This window comes from Chiloscyllium plagiosum, unplaced genomic scaffold (assembly GCF_037043375.1).
Source record: "Chiloscyllium plagiosum isolate Xiang-an unplaced genomic scaffold, Cpla_swu_hap1 HiC_scaffold_12, whole genome shotgun sequence".
Taxonomy (NCBI): domain Eukaryota; kingdom Metazoa; phylum Chordata; class Chondrichthyes; order Orectolobiformes; family Hemiscylliidae; genus Chiloscyllium; species Chiloscyllium plagiosum.
In genome coordinates, this window is record NW_028270150.1 from 27,625,737 (window position 1) to 27,644,479 (window position 18,743).

Genomic DNA, 18,743 nt, shown 5'->3' on the forward strand with positions numbered 1-18,743 from the left:
GTATTGTGAATAATATCCTTTTAAACTAGCTTCAGGGATGGTCTTTGGTGCAACCTCCTTTGAAAGGAAAATGCACACTGGAAATGCAGTCTTCCAGTGAGATGTTAAAATAAGGTGATGTCTCTCAGGGGGATTGAAAAGATCCCATAGCACTGTTTCAAAGAAGAGCCAGTAAACTTTATTCAGCACCTTGCAAATATTTATTCCTCAATGAACATTTGATTCATTTTATTAGCAAGGATAAGGAAAAACATTAGAAAATCAAGGGTATGATTGTCAAAGTTAGCCAGGAGCAAAGGTGTGTCATTAAAATTGTAGGGCAAGTTGAGAGAACAATCAATAGAGTTAATTTAAAATAGGGACATGGCGTACAAAAGCAAGGAAATTATGATAAATCTGTTTAGATTTATTTAATCACAACTGGAGTATTGTGTCCAGTACTAGGCACCAGGCATTAAGAGTGATGCGAATTAGAGAAGACTTAGAAAAGGCAGCAGTTTCAGGGATGAGGAACTTGGGTTACATGGATAGATTGGAGAATGTGGGAATGTGCTCTTTAGAGAAAACAAGGCTGCAAGGAGATTTGATAGAACTATTAAAAATCTTAAGGAACCTGGACAGAGTAGATTATAAGAAACTGTTCCTATTAATGCAGGGATTAAGAAACAAAGGAAAGAGATCAGCGTAAGAAGTAATGGGCACGAGGAAAGGCTTTTTAAAAAGTCACTGAGGGTATAGGATCTGGAATGCACTATACAGATTGTGAGAGTGGCACTAGAAGATTCACATGTGGCTTTGAAAGGAGATTTGAATCATTAGGTGAAGAGACATTTGCAAGGCTGGGGAAAACCGGAAAATGGGACAAGATGAGTTGGGCGTGCAGAGAACTAGCTGAAAATGTGTTGCTGGAAAAGCGCAGCAGGTCAGGCAGCATCCAAGGAACAGGAGAATCGACGTTTCGGGCATAAGCCCTTCCTCAGGAACTAGCACACGCGACAACTGCAGAACCTCCTATGTTGTAACAGTGCATGATTCTGTAACATCACAAAGGCCGATTATGATGTTTGTGGAAGTTTTCTGTACATAACCGTTCTGTCATTACAATAGCGCAGTGACTACACATCAATAATAATAATTCATGAGCTGTAAATTTAAGGTCTTTGAGAACCTGGGTTGTTGGTAAAAGGTGTTACGTAAATGTAAGTCTTCCTTTCCTTCAGAAGAATTGCCATTTAATTGGGTTACTTGAGCTTGCCTGTGTTTGCACAAATAATGTTCGCCAAAAATCAATTTTCAAAGCGGGGAAAAGATCAGCAAAGAATGGCGCCTGCACCTTTAAGATTGTGCGAGTGCGTGCGCCTTTAAGAGGCAGCGGGCCCATAGTGCTCAGCTGGAGGGGGCAGGGACTGGAAGAAACTGCTTTAGAGGCGGGGAAACGGGAGGCCAAATCTACATATAAACGAACACGCGGGAGAATAATCGCTGCAGGATCATAACAACATGCCCAGATATGAGCTTGCATTGATTCTGAAGGCTATGCAGCGGGTGAGTGTTGACCAAAACAAAAACGAAAAGAAAGAACGAGTGAAATAAAACAGTCGCCATCTTCCCGCTTCATGGGCAAACCAGCGACGAGGTGGAAATCCCCATTAACCAGGCTGGCGTGAAACGACAGTGATTTCCTCCTCTACCATTACCTATTTTCTTTTTAAAAAAAAACAACAAAAATGTTTTAATTCACCTGGTGTCAGGATAGTGCGTTTTGTTCTCTTTTCTAACCAAAGAGTCGATTGGTTTTTTTTGAGGCCCGACTCTACCTTCGCGCCAGCGAGCGGTGCTGCGGGTTTGCTGATTTTTCTGGAGAGAGTCGCTGAGAGCGAGAGAAACGTTAGTTGAAGAAGCCAGGTGGGCTTCGGCTGTTTGGAGAATGAAAACTAAAGCTGACCACCGCACCTTTTTCAAATCAGTGCCCCCTACCTGGCCAAGTCTGGTTGTTAGGGTTTTGGAGACGCTTGGATGAAACACTGCCCCCCCCCCCCCCCCGACAAGAAGTTTAGGACTGCTCCATACTTAACGGTTCTTTGGTTAACGGGATAAAATGAGAACTGTAGATGGGTATCTTTCTGCAATGCATTTAAACGCGTGAAATACTGACTTTAAGTTGACAATAGTTATTCAGTAATGTTAGACATTGAGTTAATCTGTTCGCGTTATCTTGTTATATCTTACAAATTTACCATCAAATCGTATTAACAATGAAGAGGGCAAAATCAACGGGATAATGATGCTTAGTCTTCTCTTAGTTTAACTAATGCCAACAGTTAATTTAGTTGTGCAATTATGTAGTGTAAGAAGTATTTAGTAATTAAATAAAGGTCTTTAAAACTATTTGGAATAATGTGTTGGGTCAACTACGCAATCTTACTTCCACAGCTCTAGCTTTCCCTGTTGTGATAAACTTTTGGTTTACAGTTGAGCTTTTATCTTGTTGCTGTGCAGAAGGTAGGTTAATTAGTGATTACCTATGGTGGAACCTTGATCTTTTTCATCTTGGCACAATCCATCCAATGTCTATAAATCATGAACGAGTTGAGTATCAGTGGGATTTTAAAACCAAAGAACAACAAATGAGTGTTTCACATTCATTTACAGTTTTAAAACCAACTTGACATTGATTTGAAGAATTTTAGCCTCCAATTTTAATCAGTAAAGTCTACAGTCCATGGTATGAATTGCATTTTGCAGCTAGTGACTGAAACTGCTAAATTATTTGGAAAGTTATGATGCTGGACACTTTCCAAAATAGATCTGCGAAACAAACTTCTAATCTGCAGTATATAGTAGTTATGAAGGTAAATTTGTCACTTTGCTACAAGCCTACTTTTACTCTAATTGTTTTGTATTAATCGCTTGGTAAGTCAATCTGACTTTTCACTATAAAACTTGGTTCCCTCATGCTGTCATGCGTTGGTACACCTGCCAAAAAAGCCTTTTGAGGTTCTAACTTTATTTGAGGTGATGATTTCAAAAAATGGTATTTTGACAGCACTAGAATCAATTCTTTGAGTAGGAATCTACTCTCCTTTACTTGCAATCTTTGAACAGGTGAGTGCTGCATTATTTGGCAAGTTTTTAAAACGGTTTATTCTGATCTTTAATGTGGGCTGTAAGTTATTATTGTTGCATTAAATCTAGTCGGAAAAGAAAGCTACTTAATATTATATTCCTTTTATGTTAACATATTTGAATAGGAAATAAGTAGATCTGTTATCTCAAGGTTCACTGTTTGCATTTTAATGTACAGTAACCTCCCCAGTTCAGAATACTTGGGACCAGTTTATTTCTAGGTTTTGGAATTTTCTGGATTATAGAATATCACTGAAAAGAAGTCATGTGGTTGAAGCTTTTTGTCTTGCTATCATCGGGGCATATGAAAGATTATCAAATTTCGAACAAATACAGAAATTTACACTACAAAATGGTTGGCAGGGTTGCTGAACGAAGTTAATCGTGTGTGAATCAGCAAACACTAGATATAACTACCTGAAACATTATAAAGTAATTATAGAAATATTTTCTATATAGATGTTAAATCTTCAATGTTCTGTTACTGCAGTAGTGTACTAAAATGATGTGGATGCTGAACATAACTGGTTTCTGAGCAGTACATTTCTGGACTGGAGGGATTACAGTTTTTTTTTAAAATAACTACCACATTCACGAGAGAACATTTTTGGTGCATCTGTTTTCCACTCAGCCAAGTCTCCTGCACAGTAAATATGTATTATTCCAGTTAAGATATTGAGCTTCAGAAATTAATTTTAAAACTAAGCAAAAATATTGCTCTTAACTTGGGCTGATCTGCGCTTCAGTTCCATTTAACCATCTTTTCACAATATTTCATCTAACAAAAAATCTGCCTGCTAATCTTAAAACTGTGTTTGTCCCAAGGTGGTAGTAGATTTTTTCTAATTTTTGTTCTTGAACACCCAACTCAATTTAAAGATCACTTCCTTGCTATTCTCCCTCAGTTTGGATGTATGTGGAGAAACGTAATCCTCTATTAAATCCTTTTAACATATTTTAAAATGTGTTGTTTGTCCCTCAGTCTTCAATACAAGTGAATATGTACCAAGTTAATGCAACATGCTCTTGTTTTTTTAACCAACTAAGCTCCTGTATTTACTGGAGTACTGCTGAAAGCATTATAAAGCCAAATAATAACTTCTTTACCACTGTCCTCTAATCACCATGAGGTCCAGGCAAACTCCCTTTTACTTTTCCTATACATGTACTGGCTTTTTATGGTTTGTGGTCCTTGGACTCCTAAAACTCTGGCCACCTACAATTCCTTGATTCTCATCATTTTAAGATATATTCTCGCTTTTGTTTTGTACTCTTGCTTCCAACTGTGATCCCTCCTTTTTAGTATAGGAAATTAGATTTGATATCAGTAAGTTTTATTTTTAGTAAGACTGTTAACAAGTGCTGAAAATTCCAATGCACAATAAAGTTGAGAGCTGGGTTGGAGTCAAAACTAGAATTCTTGGAATGGGATGGGAGGTGTGTTTACTGGTTTGTCTGTCACAATGCATGAGAATTTGATATGAATAATTCTCTGGATACCTGTCCAGCCTATGCATTCCATCTTGCTGAATATGGTGACAAGCCCCCAATTTTATAATGTAATCTTGTAAGTAGTTCAAAGAGAGATCCAATAAGTTGAGAACCTGTTTCTTTAATTTCCAAGGCTTAAAAACTGCATTGAAACTTGGGAATTACTAAAAGCAATAGTTCAATTAAAACATTCACGTAATTAATAAATTGCTGCTTTCATTAACTTCTCATAACAAACACAAAATTATTTCTAATTTGAACAGAACAATAATGCTATTTGTTTTCACAAGTAATGAGAATCTGGAAGAACACAACCTGGTCAGAATTAAAAATGGCACATATAATTTCAATTTCAATTATAATTCTGTTCTCTAGTAACTGTATTTCTGTTGGTTTAGGTTTTATAGAACTGGAGAGCATTTTGTAGAACCTAATAAATGTAAAAGCTTTTGTAGTATGTAGGATGAGCTCTATGCTACATTTGTAGTATAAAGATATGTTATGGTTAACTATAAGGTACTGTCATTGAATATTTTGCTTGTTATCTTCTATGTTCTCCAACAGTATTTCTTGTGGCTTTCTTTATTATCTATCTTCACTAGCGTGAGTAACACTCACCTAGAGCCGTAGAAATAAATCCATTGAGACTGGATATGTATTTTTGCAAAATCGCTATTAGCTTAGGAACATTATTAAAGATTAACTAAATATTTCCTGGCATATGTGAGATGACTTTTTTTAACTTCTACTACGGTACTGGTTCGTCATTCATTCTTGTTTGCTTCCTAGTTGTATTAGTGTTTTCTGACTTCCACGTCAGTAGAGCAGTGGGTTCTGGTAATTATGAAAGATATAGACAGTTATTGCTAAAGTGTTGTCATAGTTTGAATGGGCAAGGAATTGGGCTTACTAATTAATTTTGAGTTATCAGGAAGACCTGCCTGGCAAGGGATTATTTATGAGAGGACAAAATACTTATGGAACTTTAACTTGGCTATTGCTTTATTGCATAAGTGTTGACATTCTGTCTGCAATATCTGCTGCAGTACTGCAGGTAGGTGAGCTTGGCACACTGCAACTGTGTGCAGTTTAACTGCATTTCCTAGAATGTGATAGAATATAATTGTTAAAGTATAACATTTCCAGACAGTGGGGATTTCAAGCTGGGAAAATAGTTCTCAAGTTTTCTAAAAAATTTTAGTTTTTAATTATTTGGCAGTCAGCTTTTTAAAATTGAGAAACCAATACTTAGGAACAAAGCTGATATTTTGTGATACGGTCAAAGTAGGAAACCGGTCAATCAAATTCCATAGTTATTTAAAGGAAACAGATTTTATAGGTGAGATGGCTGTAAAAAAGGGTGGAATTGGGTGGATAAAAGTTGTAGTGATGGGAAGAAGTTGTAAAGTATCTAATAGATTTGGAAGCCTTTGGAACTGGTAAAGTCCAGAATGCGTACAATGGACCTTTGGTTTAAATTTAAGAAGAATGTAGAGATAAATTAGAATATTTAAATTGTATATTTGGAATTTTTAAGTAATCATTGAAATGATAAGTCACCATCCATTGACCAACTAGAAATATTAAGTTAAGAAATTAGCACCTATTCTGATAATGAGCTTTTTTCTCATAGGCTGCCCGAGCATGTGCAAGAATTTCCTTTTCTGACCAAGGTATTTGAGTCTTTCAACAAATTTTGATTTATGGGAAAAGTGAGATGTTTAATACGGGCACCATAGTTCTTAGGATGACTTTTTGGATTATATTAAATCTTCTGTTTAGTTTGGTAAAGATGGAGAAGCCAAATAATAAAGTAAAAGCAAACTATTGAAAATAATTCTACGAAAGCACTTTTGAAGGACTGAGAAAAGTCTCTACTGTTTCATTGAAATAGATGGAAGAAATTTAAGTTATTTCTGAGCAGTTGTGTACTCTGTCTGAGATTATAACATCGCATCAGGAGTGGGGGGGGGGGGTAACTTTTGTGGTACAGTGGTATCATCTTGGTCAAAAGGTCTGGGTTCAATCCAGCTACCTCAGACATATCAAAGTGTCTGTACAAGAGAAGGTTGCCATTCAGCTTATTTTGTCCGTCTTTGTTCATCTCATTTCATTGCTCTTTATGATCATACGATCTTTATTTTTATTCGAATGCTGATCCAACTTCCTTTTGCACATTGCTGCTTCTACCATCCTTCCTCAATGTGTACTCTAATTTTAATTTTCATAGTAGTTCTTTGACCTTCTCATTCTTTTCTCACTTTTTATAAGTCTGTTTCTTCTGGTTACTGACCCTTTTACCAGTGGAAATCTTTTCTCCCCCAATAATTATTTTAATTTTAAAGACCCGTTCAAGTCTGTTTATCTGTCTGTTCTCTAAGGACAATAATCCCTGTTTCTCTACGTAATTGTATTTCTGTATCTTGGGTGCCATTCCAGCAAATCTCTTCACACTCTTCAAAGCTCTTGTGCTCCTCTTAAAGTGGTGCCCAAAATTGATCTCCGCACTCCAGTAAACTTTCTTAAAAAGAAAGATGAAATTGAAAAAGAGGTGACGGGACAGAAAGAAAAAGTGAAAACAAACTTTTACCTAATTTTGGAGTTTTTAAGAAAATCTCACGGAATGAGACTCCACATCTTCTTTTAAAAACAATTGCACATGAATGGAAAATGTTATCTATACTGGGTAAGTACCACAACTTTTTGAATGATGAATCCCTTGGCCAGATACCATTGTATCATTGTAGAAAAGCCAGGAAAAGCAGACTTGCTAACAGTCTAGAAAAAAGGTAGCCCAGTTACCTACGTTGTTATTAAGCAACTTGCACATGTGGATATGGAAGTGGCTGTCTGCGTTACTCCTTTTTATGCTGGTGAGTGCTAAGCCTCACTATTATTCGAATTGCAAAATATAGACAGCATTTTTTTGGTGTTGAGGAATGTGCAAAGGACCCTAAAAAGTTTGATAAACAGTGGAGGATGAAACAAACTTTCTAGTATCAAATCTGAATGTTTTAAAATTTTGCCAGTTTTGTGCAGATGTTGTTGATGTACTATTGGAATTTAATGCACAATTATTATTCATGTGTCTTGTATTAAAGAATTAGCAATATAAATTGCTGGAAACATGTGCAATAAAATGTACAGTGCAATAGCAGAATGTCATAATGTTTGTATACACTCCATAACTATGAACTGGAGATGTATGGTAGGGGAATGATTTATTGCCAACCATATAGCCATTTTGAAAAAAGAAATAATCTTATACAGCGATGTTCTCAGAGCCGAGATTGGCTACAGTTTGAAAATTTTGAACTAACGTTCCAAAGTACTGATAGCAATATATTTTAAGGAAACAAATGTAAATAGTGATTAGGGAGAAATTCTGAAATTTGGTGTGTAAATTACAATTTAATGCATGGTTCTATCCTTTAACTATAAGGGTGTGACTATAACTATGTAGAAAACTATAAAATAGAGCTATGATATGTTCGCTAGATTTGATGGTAGTATTGGATCATTTAGCCTTTTGAATGCAATTACTCCAGCACTTCTGTTAAAGGTGCATTGCTGTCAATGGTACTTACAGTGCAGCTGTAAGCTTAGGATACCTGCACCATTCATGTGCTTCACGTGAACCTCAAGTGCAAATCTTTTGGAAAACCCGTGGTTTCTCCTTTCTGCATACGTGAGTAGATATATCTTCTAACCATTTACTAGTACATTCAGTTATAGTAAACTTTTATTACAAATGCACTTTGAAATGTTGAGGTTTTTACATCTAAGTATCTACTATATAATTACCACAACATTTTTTTATTACCTCTTTAAAATATTTTGAAGCAACCTTAATTCATATAATCATCCTATTTGTAATTGGCTACATCATATTAAGATTATAGAGTTGATTCTTGACTTGGTGAATTCAAGATGTTCTGAACTGTACAGTTCCCAGATCGTTGGTCTCTGAGTCAGCTCTTTTTATTTCGGGTGAGGGTGATGCACTACAGTTGGCCTCCATGTTGTCAAGGTGGGGGCAGGGAGGCAACCAACTGTTTTCTGATTGCTATCTAGGGTGTCATCTCTGCTGAATCAATTGCTGACTTCATCTTGCCTCCTATTGAACTTCCACATAATTTTTTTTTAACTTGGGATCATAAAATAATGATTATCAGGAATTGGAATTCTGGTTCATTGTTTTTCTTCTGCACCCTACCAAAGGTCAAGGACATTGAGGTTAACTGTAGTACCCAAACTGTTGGATAATTTATTATCTTGGCTAATTTATTGCAGCTCGGGGATTAAATGTTGACTGTTGCATCACAGTACAAATTTCCATTCCATTTCCCTGTTAGCAATCAATGAGCTTCCTTTTTTTTTGCCTCTCTACTACCGTGTTATAAATACATTGATCAGGGTGACATCTTTTCCCACTTTTTTTCTTCAGATTTCTACTTGACTCTTTTATTTGTAACCTTGTTTTCAGTTTTAAGATACAGCCACTTACCATATTTTTGACTTGTGTGTTAAACTTTGTTTTGCAGAGTCAGCCTAAATTTAAGTATTATCTGGTGTCACAGATGTCAGCTGTACATGGCTTTCAATTATTTTTATCAAGATACTGAGTATTTAAACGTTTAATGCTTGTGAAAGGCCTTACAATGCTAAATATAAGCTTCTAACTTTTTGTGTGTTTTTTAAAAAATCTTTACTTCCTGAAATGCTCCAGAATTATTATGGGCTGAAAATCCATGGTCTTTTAGAGAGGCAAAACAGATTAATTACTTAATTTCCCCCACATATATTTGTCCAGTACCATATATTTTTCTTTCTGTTTTGAGCAGTTTCAGCAATTATTGTGTTCATAAGATCTTTTAAAATTTGTTTAGTGGTATGTATCCACCTGCCACCAATGAAACTTTCTTTTTTTATTATAAAGAAGGACTTTTTTTTTAATGTTACACTTTCTGACTTATCTTGTTAGTTTTCAAACGTCTGGCATCAAACTATCTTTTTGAATGGTTTGACTTTTTTTTTCCTATGCATTGATTATGGACTGCTTCACATGATTGCTCCATGCATGTCAATCTCTACAACTTTCCACTAAATCCACATGGTAAGTTCATCTGAATTTGGTGTTGAGGAATTGTATGGATCAAATTTGTTGCATTTAAAGAGCATGCTTCAGGAGCCAATGGTTTGCTGAAAATGCCTTTAACGTTTTCCCAAAACAAACTAATTATATTGGAGCTTTCATAGCCCAGGTTTGTGGTACTTGTGAGTATGGGATTGGTACCACTTAGTTTGTTTCGTATAAAAATAATATACCTTCAAATTGCCATCTATGTACTTCCATTTCTTTTGATTTTTTTCTATCTGATCTCACTTTAATTATGCCATTGAGAATGCTTGCCCTCACATCCCCTGATTCATGTGCAAGGTTGGCTTATGGAGTTGATGGAGTTTGTGATCAGTAATATTGATCACAATTCTGCAGTCACCTCTTCTGCCTTTTTCTTATTATAATAGAAATCTGATCTTATGACATGCTCACTAGCATATATTAATTTTTAGCGATTGAGAAAATTTGCATCATGTTTTTTTTTCAGAATTGAAGTTGATTTAAAAAGTGCAATTCTAATATCCTCTTTTGTCTTTTGTCTTTGCTGTCTTGCAGGAGTGTAACTCTAGGCCTTACTAGACCTGTCAGCAACAGCTAAGAAATTCAACACCAACAAATTAAGCTGTGACGGTCTTGAGGAATGCTACTAAAAAGAGCATGAGAAATAGTCAGAAGTGAAGTAAACAAGATAAATAGTATTTGGCATCCCAGTACCTGACAACTGGAATCCTACAGTTTCAACCAAGGCAGCAAACCAAAGGACAAATATTTATCACTCCATACAGTTTTTTTTTCCCTACTTCATTAGCAATCTTAACGTGCCTGGTCATTGGATATCTTATTCTGTTAATTGAATCTCAAACATTTTATAAAAATGTTTGGCTTTATGGAACCAGCTGATCTAGCTGTTGTAGCACTTTATTTTGTCCTTGTATTGTGCATTGGTTTTTTTGCAATGTGGAAGTCCAACAGAAGTACTGTGAGTGGATACTTTCTTGCAGGACGCACCATGACCTGGATAGCAATAGGTGCTTCGTTGTTTGTGAGCAATATTGGCAGTGAACACTTTATTGGGTTAGCAGGATCTGGAGCTGCCAGTGGATTTGCAGTAGGAGCTTGGGAGTTCAATGCAGTGTTGCTTTTACAGTTACTAGGTTGGGTTTTCATCCCTGTCTACATCAGGTCTGGTGTGTTCACCATGCCACAATACCTTTCAAAACGTTACGGTGGTAACAGAATAAAAGTCTATTTTGCTTTATTGTTTTTGACATTGTATGTTTTCACAAAGCTTTCTGTTGACCTGTACGCTGGTGCATTGTTTATCCGGGCCTCACTCGGCTGGGACCTATATCTCTCTATCATCATCTTGATTGGGTTGACTGCAGTGTTAACTGTTACAGGCGGACTTGTGGCCGTCATCTACACAGATGCCCTACAAGCAATTCTTATGATTGGTGGAGCTTTAACATTGATGGTTGTTGGAATGGTCAAGGTGGGAGGCTTTGAGGAATTGAAACAGAGATACATGTTGGCCTCACCAAATGTTACAACGGTTCTAGCCTCCTTCAACCTAAGTTCTACAAACACTTGCCGCATTCACCCAAAAGATGATGCTCTCAAGATGTTACGTGAGCCGACTGATGAGGATATTCCTTGGCCTGGCTTCCTGTTTGGTCAAACGCCAGTCTCAGCTTGGTATTGGTGTGCTGATCAAGTCATTGTGCAGCGTGTCTTGGCAGCAAAGAACATAGCTCATGCCAAAGGAGCTACCCTAATGGCTGGTTTTCTGAAACTCTTGCCCATGTTTATCATAGTCGTACCTGGTATGATTTCCAGAGTTCTCTTTACTGATGAGATTATTTGCATTAATCCAGAGCATTGTATGCAAGTATGTGGTAGCAGAGCAGGTTGCTCAAACATTGCCTATCCACGACTAGTATTGGGAATCTTGCCCGCAGGCCTTCGTGGCCTAATGATGTCAGTCATGATAGCAGCATTAATGAGTGATTTGGATTCTATATTCAATAGTGCCAGCACCATATTTACCCTGGATATTTACAAACATCTTCGAAAGGCTGCCAGCTCTCGTGAACTGATGATAGTAGGTCGTCTGTTTGTTGTCTTCATGGTAGCTGTAAGCATTGCCTGGGTTCCTGTAATTGTAGAGATGCAGGGAGGCCAAATGTATCTTTACATTCAAGAGGTTGCAAACTATCTCACTCCACCAGTTGCAGCCCTCTTCCTCCTTGGTATTTTCTGGAAGCGCTGCAATGAGAAGGGCGCTTTCTATGGAGGGTTGGTTGGATCCATTTTGGGAATTATACGCTTGATTCTTGCTTTTATTTATCAAGCACCAGACTGTGACCAAGTTGATACCAGACCAAGTTTTATCAGAAATATTCACTACATGTACGTGTCAACTTTTCTGTTTTGGACCACTGTCATTACAGCCATTGTAGTAAGTCTGCTGACCCCTGCTCTTCCCAGGACATTTACTTCTAGTACCATGTTCTGGGCATTAAAAGACTTGGACACTATAAAAAGCTCTCAAAAAGAAGAATGTGATAAATTAACAGATCAAACTATAACTGAATGCAATGGCCATACCACAAGTGCTCATAAAAAGGACACCGATGGAATCGAATTAGTTCTTTTAACACCCGAAAGCGATGATTCCAAATCTTTGAATTCGCCGGTCATCTCAGAGGGACAAACAGTGAATGATCATTACACAAATGGACAAACGGTTGTTGTGGACCCAGAAACCAAAGAGGAACCAGAACTGGAAAGAAACAAATTGTGGAAATTTTTTGACTGCCTTTGTGGACTAAAAAATTATGATGTGAAGAATCCAGTTGCAAGAGTTTCTGTAGAAGATGAAATGATTTGCATACAAATGCTACAAGAAAGTCAGAAGATTAAAGTATTGTTAAATATTGGACTTCTATTTGTATTATCTTGTGGCATATCCATGTACCTTTATTTCTCTTTGTAAAATCAGCCTGAAAATTTAAGTAATTTTTTTTGTTTTTGAAGTATTTTCTTTTAAATTTCCTTTTTTTGGCACAGGTAGATAACTTATTTATAAAGTTATGGTAAAAATGGTGAGGGAGAGAGGTTAGCTAAAAGTCCATTTCACTCTGCCCAGTCTGATCTCGTGATGCAGAACATATATGATAAAATTAGCCAAAGTGCCTTATATTAAGGTGGGGCAAACTACATTGTAGTTCTGGCTCTGGTGTTTAGCAGCTGCTGTTGGGAATGTGTATGTGAGTTTCTGAAGAGGACCAAGATTAAATTCAGTTATGAAGTCACTTTATGGTTCAATATATCTCCGTCCACGATTGATGCTCACTGGTATCTTATGGGTAATCAGAGTGTCTCCTGACCAGTAAACTATGCTAAGTGTGTGAATCCGTGGCTGAAAAATAAATATTGTAACCTTTGGAATTAAGTACGTGGTCAACTTAATTTTGGGGTTTACAATTTGTCACTAAATATTTTTATGTAGTAGATGACTTTGTTTCTTTTCTGGCAATTATTCTGTGAACAATAAGCTACAATTGATTTTATTAAAAAAAATTCTATGAAATATTTATTTTAAAGTTATTTTTCTGCCCAAATACATCATCAAATGTGTAAATGGGAGAAGGGAAATTTTAATCTGTTGATCATAAAATGCTTATAAATGTCTGAGCACTTAAATATTTTTGCCCCAAAAATAGTTGAATGGACTGAATTAATTACTACACTTAATATTTTATAAGAAGTAAGAGCACTTCAATTTTGCACTCCTAACTATTTTCCCTCATAATTATTGCCATCCTCAATTCACCTATTCCCACACTTGCTGCCCAGTAGTCTTTGGATGATGGTGACCTCCTTCCAGATCTCTTTCACAGAGTTAGCAGGCAAAAGGTGTGCAGCAGTGGTCTTGGAATAGGTTTTTTTTTCTTCACATCTCTAATCCACCCTGTGGGAGTTGAGTTGTGTTGAACATCATCTTGCACAATAGGATCAGGAATTTCCTGGAATGGGCAGGGAGGTTGAGCCAATTACTTTGTATTTAGCGGATGGATACCTGTTTTTCCAGTATATAATTGTGCTGTACATGTTTGTATATGTTAAATCAATTTGTTATAATTTCTGCACTCCAAGAAATTCATTGAGATATCATTGAGCATGTAGGCCAACACAAGGATCATAGTCTTAACATTTTAAATTATGAAAAGTTTTGCTAATGTGTAATAGTTATGATCAGCTTGTTAACCCTCGTAAAGTTAGTCCTGTTTTGGCCTAAATCAAATAAATATTGTTTCTTTATTAGGTAAGTGTCTGCTTTTGGTTGTATTCAGTGATAACTATATGCATTGCGGCAATTAAATTCTTTTAGCTTATGTGGAGCAAGTAGGGTTGGTGTGATAATTAAACTGTTATGTTAACATAATTGGCTCTTAACCCCTTCCCCAGCCCCATTCTATATTTGTACTCATGAAATTTTAAAAATTTGTAAAGCATAATGATTGGATGGAGGGGAATCGGACACGTACATGTTCCCAAGTTAATTTTAGGTGTCAGTATTCTCTGTACTAACCCTGAACTAATAAGATGCCTAAGTTTTTTTTGAAAAATGTTAGCTGCTTCTTTACCATTCCAATATCCTTGTAGAGCTGTTTTTCTCCCACCACACTTGCTTTTTGGTTTGTGTGTGTGCTTATTTTCTCCTCAGTCATTTTGCTTTTAAAATTACAATTTTATTCTAAAGTTTGATTTTTGTATTCTTTTGAATGAGCTGTTTATATTGCATCAAAACACAAGTGCAGGTATTTGTAAGAAATTCTTTAAATAAAACAGTCATGAGGAGTGAACAATAATTTGTATGTAGACAAACTGATTTTATGTCTGTATGAAAAAAATTTGTGCCAAGCTCTCTTTCATGTAGCATGACATTCCTCCATTGATGTGAGTTAGTGTCTAGTTTCCTAATTACATATTCAAATCCAAACTACCAGCACTCTCAGTTGGGAAAGGAACCCACTGCAAGTGATCATCTTGATCTACTTCGCTTTTCTTTACGTGCTGTTGACCAATTGCAAAAGTTTAAACATATAAATGGAAACAAAAAAGTGCTCACCCAAGAACTAACTTTTAACTCAGTTGCAGAATGGTTTAACATTTCAAGACAGATGCTCTTAATTCCAAGTTTTAACTTGGGAAATGCTTAATAAATGCAGAGACAAAGTCTACAAATGAAGTATTTTTCCTTGAGCATTGTATGTAAATTGTTTTTTTTTATATGTGGCCTATGTAATTTTTCGGAGAGGAATGCACAGCTCTGGAACTTTATGTATAGAGCCTGATATGATTTTGTGACGCATGAACATCTTGTACATTTTTACTGTACCTGTAATACTACATTTTCAAAGTGAAGAATCAGTTTATTTAAACAAGTCGTCATGCTTTTCACTGTTTAGTAGAATGGATGTTACGTTAGTTAATACACTTTTATAGAGCACTGAAACAGACCCTTCAATCCAATTCGTCCATGCCAACCAGATATCCCACCCCAATCTAGTCCCACCTGCCAGCATCTGGCCCATATCCCTTCAAAGCCTTCCTATTCATATACCCATTCAGATGCCTTTTAAATGTTGCAATTGTATCAGCCTTCACCACATCCTCTGGCACCCCATTCCACACCTACACCCCCCTCTGCGTGAAATAATTGTCCCTTCGGTCTCCTTTTTTTAAAAAATATATCTTTCCCCTTTTACCCTAAACACATGTCCACTAGTTCTGACTCCCCCACCCTTGTCTCTTTACCCTATCCAAGCCCCTCATGATTTTATAAACCTCGACAAGGTCACCCCTCAGCCTCCGATGTTCCAGGGGAAACAGCCCCAGCCTATTCCACCACTCCCTATAGCACAAACTCTCCTACCCTGACAACATCCTTGTAAATGTTGTCTGTATCCTTTCAAGTTTTACCACATTCTTCCAAAAGGAAGGAGACCCTAATTGCGCACAGTATTCCAAAGTGGCCTAACCAATGTCCTGTACTCCGTACTCTGACCAATAAAGGAAAATGTACCAAACGCCGCCTTCACAATCCTATCTACCTGTTGACTGTATGTTCAAGGAGCTATGAACCTGCACTCCAAGGTCTTTGTTCAGCAACACTCCCAGGACCTTACCATGAAGTGTATAAGTCCTGCTAAGATTTGCTTTCCCAAAATGCAGCACCTCCCATTTATCTAAATTAAACTCCATCTGCCACTCCTCAGCCCATTGGCCCATCTGATCGAGATCCCATTGTAATCTGAGGTAACCTTCACTGTTCACTACACCTCCAATTTTGGTGTCATCTGCAAACTTACTAACTATAGCTCCAATGTTCATTTCCAAATCATTTATATAAATGAGGAAAAGTAGTGGACCCAGCACTGATCCTAGTGGCATTCCACTGGTCACAGGCCTCCATTTTGAAAAACAACCCTCTGTCTTCTACTTTCGAGCCAGTTCTGTATCTAAATGGCTAGTTCTCCCTGTATTGCCTGGGATCTAACTTTACTAACCAGTCTCCTGTGGGGAACTTTGTCGAGCACCTTACTGAAGTCAAAGTGTGGTGCTGGAAAAGCGCAGCAGGCCAGGCAGCATCCGAGGAGCAGAAGAATCGACGTTTCGGGCATAAGCCCTTCTTCAGGAATGAGAAGGGCTTATGCCCGAAACGTCGATTCTCCTGCTCCTCGGATGCTGCCTGGCCTGCTGCGCTTTTCCAGCACCACACTTTTCGACTCTGGTCTCCAGCATCTATAGTCCTCACTTTCTCCTAGAACACCTTGCTGAAGTCCAGATAAATCACGTCTACTGCTCTGCCCTTATCAATCCCCTTTGTTACTTAGAACATAGAACAGTACAGCACAGAACAGGCCCTTCAGCCCACGGTGTTGTGCCGACCATTGATCTGCATGTAAGGTAAACCTAATGTACGACCCCTCAAATTTTCTTCAAAGAACTCAATCAAGTTTGTGAGACATGATTTCCCATGCACAAAGCCATGCTGACTACCCCTAATCAGTCCTTGGCTTTCCAAATACATGTACATCCTGTTTCAGGATTCCCTCCAACAACTTGACCACCACCGACATCAGGCTCACTGGTATGTAGTTCCCTGGCTTGTCCTTACCACCTTTCTTAAACAGTGACACCATGTTAGCCAACCTCCAGTCTTCCAGCACCTCACCTGTGACAGTCGATGATACAAATATCTCAGCAAGGGGCCCAGCAATCATTTCCCGAGCTTCCTCCACAGTTCTCGGCACTTCCTCCTCTGTAATATGGATATTTTTCAAGATGTCACCATCTATTTCCCTACATTCTATATCTTCCATGTCCTTTTCCACAGTAAATACTGATGCAAAGTACTCATTTAGTATCTCCCCCCCACTTCCTGCGCCTCCACACAAAGGCTGCCTTGCTGACCTTTGAGGGGGCCCAATTCTCTCCCTAGTTACCCTTTTGCCCTTAATGTATTTGTAAAACCTATGGATTCTTCTTAACCCTATTTGTCAAAGCTATCTCATGTCCCCTTTTTGCCCTCCTGATTTCCCTCTTAAGTATACTCCTACTGCCTTTATACACAGCTAAGGATTTATTCAATCTATCCTGTTTATACCTGATATATGTTTCCTTTTTCTTAACCAAACCCTCAATTTCTCTAGTCATCCAGCATTCCCTACACCTAGCAGCCTTTCCTTTCACCATAACTGGAATGTACTGTCTCTGGACTCTCGTTATCTCATTTCTGAAGGCTTCCCAGTTTCCAGCTGTCCCTTTTTTTTCGTTATTGACTGCAATTTGCAAGTTTATAAATTTTATACCGTGTAACGTTTATCAAACAGTACTGAGTTTGTATTCCGCATCATAATTCATAGCATGGATCTAATTAGAATAGATAAATACAAGATGAAATCTGTTTTGATGTCTATTTATTGCTTATTTTCCTTTCTGTTTTTCCCTTTGTGTATCCTTACATTCTTGTCTAAATTTTAGACAAACCTGCAGTGTTCTTTTCATAAATTAGCTTTCCATTTTATTGAATAAGGACCAGTACTTGAAGTATTTATTGGCTGGAAAGTAATTCTGAAATGACTTTAGCCAGTGAATTGGAGGTATTGAATATTGATGTTTGTAGTCAAAGGTTTCGGGTGAAATTCTGCTACAGGTTTTTACAAATAAATTTAAGCTGATGATCTCTCTGTGGCATTGTGAAAGGAATTACCGTGTTAGTTTTCTGTCCTGATATCAGAAGAGCTATATACATGCCCTCACTTACTAAATTTGAAGTTGCTGTCCTATTGAAAGAATGGCATTTATAATAATATTGAGGAAAAATCCAAAGGAAAGCAAGAGGCAAGGGTTGTTCCAACAAATGGTTCTCAGAAAAAAAAAGGACTACTTTTTCAGAATTCAAATTGTAAAGGAGATTAGAAAATGTAGCACAATAAAGTGGTCAGTTGAAATGTTGGGACTGGACAAAGTTGCAAATTATTGTTTTCAGTAATGAATAGATCCTTTGAAATCTGTCAATTTTTGAATCTCTTGGTTCAACTACTTAATTGTGCTGCTTTGTGTGAGAAGTTTAATGTTGAAGCATTGTGCTAAAACTTTTTTTGGTATTTTTTATGGTCATTGATCCTGGCGCAATGCAGCGGTTACCTGAGAACATGTATGAAAGTGTGCATGCTTTTGTTAAAGGGAATACAGAAAATGGGGCATTGAAAAATGAGCATTTTAAATTTATAGTTCAATTGTATAAATAGAATAAAACTTTAAAACAAAAGAAGGCTGTAAATCAGGGACAACAAGATATTTTTAGGAAAGAGTTTATAAACATGCAGATTTGAATTGCTTGTTCGTGAGTGCTTAAAGGATGCAGACCCAACTTATGTTTGGAATGAATGAATCAGCTTTAAATAGATCCTGTTTCATTCCTAATCATTTG

The 18,743-nt window shown here is 37.2% G+C and overlaps 2 protein-coding genes across 10 annotated transcripts in view; both read left to right on the plus strand.

Moving 5' to 3' along the window:
* Positions 1 to 1,406: 1,406 nt before the first annotated feature.
* mrps6 (mitochondrial ribosomal protein S6) overlaps positions 1,407 to 18,743 on the plus strand; it is a 91,455-nt gene continuing 74,118 nt past the window's right edge. Inside the window, exon 1 of one of the 3 annotated variants that reach the window (XM_087992566.1) lies at positions 1,407 to 1,545. In XM_087992566.1, the coding sequence (XP_087848692.1) occupies positions 1,501 to 1,545 (45 nt within the window). In that variant the 5' untranslated portion in view covers positions 1,407 to 1,500. Of the gene's footprint in view, positions 1,546 to 2,713; positions 2,853 to 7,166; positions 7,304 to 18,743 lie in introns of those variants that run through there. The other 2 variants (XM_087992564.1, XM_087992567.1) reach the window with 2 other exon arrangements.
* On the plus strand, positions 3,112 to 14,613 carry LOC148148508 (sodium/myo-inositol cotransporter-like). 7 transcript variants are annotated; one of them, XM_087992561.1, is made up of 3 exons: positions 3,112 to 6,290; positions 8,180 to 8,305; positions 9,602 to 14,613. In XM_087992561.1, exon 3 carries the CDS (start codon positions 10,614 to 10,616, stop codon positions 12,732 to 12,734), a length of 2,121 nt encoding a protein of 706 aa, XP_087848687.1. In that variant the 5' UTR covers positions 3,112 to 6,290; positions 8,180 to 8,305; positions 9,602 to 10,613; the 3' UTR covers positions 12,735 to 14,613. The 7 variants fall into 7 exon arrangements, with proteins under 7 accessions (XP_087848687.1, XP_087848685.1, XP_087848683.1 ...); XM_087992559.1 differs by having other exon boundaries at positions 3,112 to 5,671; positions 6,251 to 6,290; positions 8,180 to 14,613; XM_087992557.1 differs by having other exon boundaries at positions 8,166 to 14,613.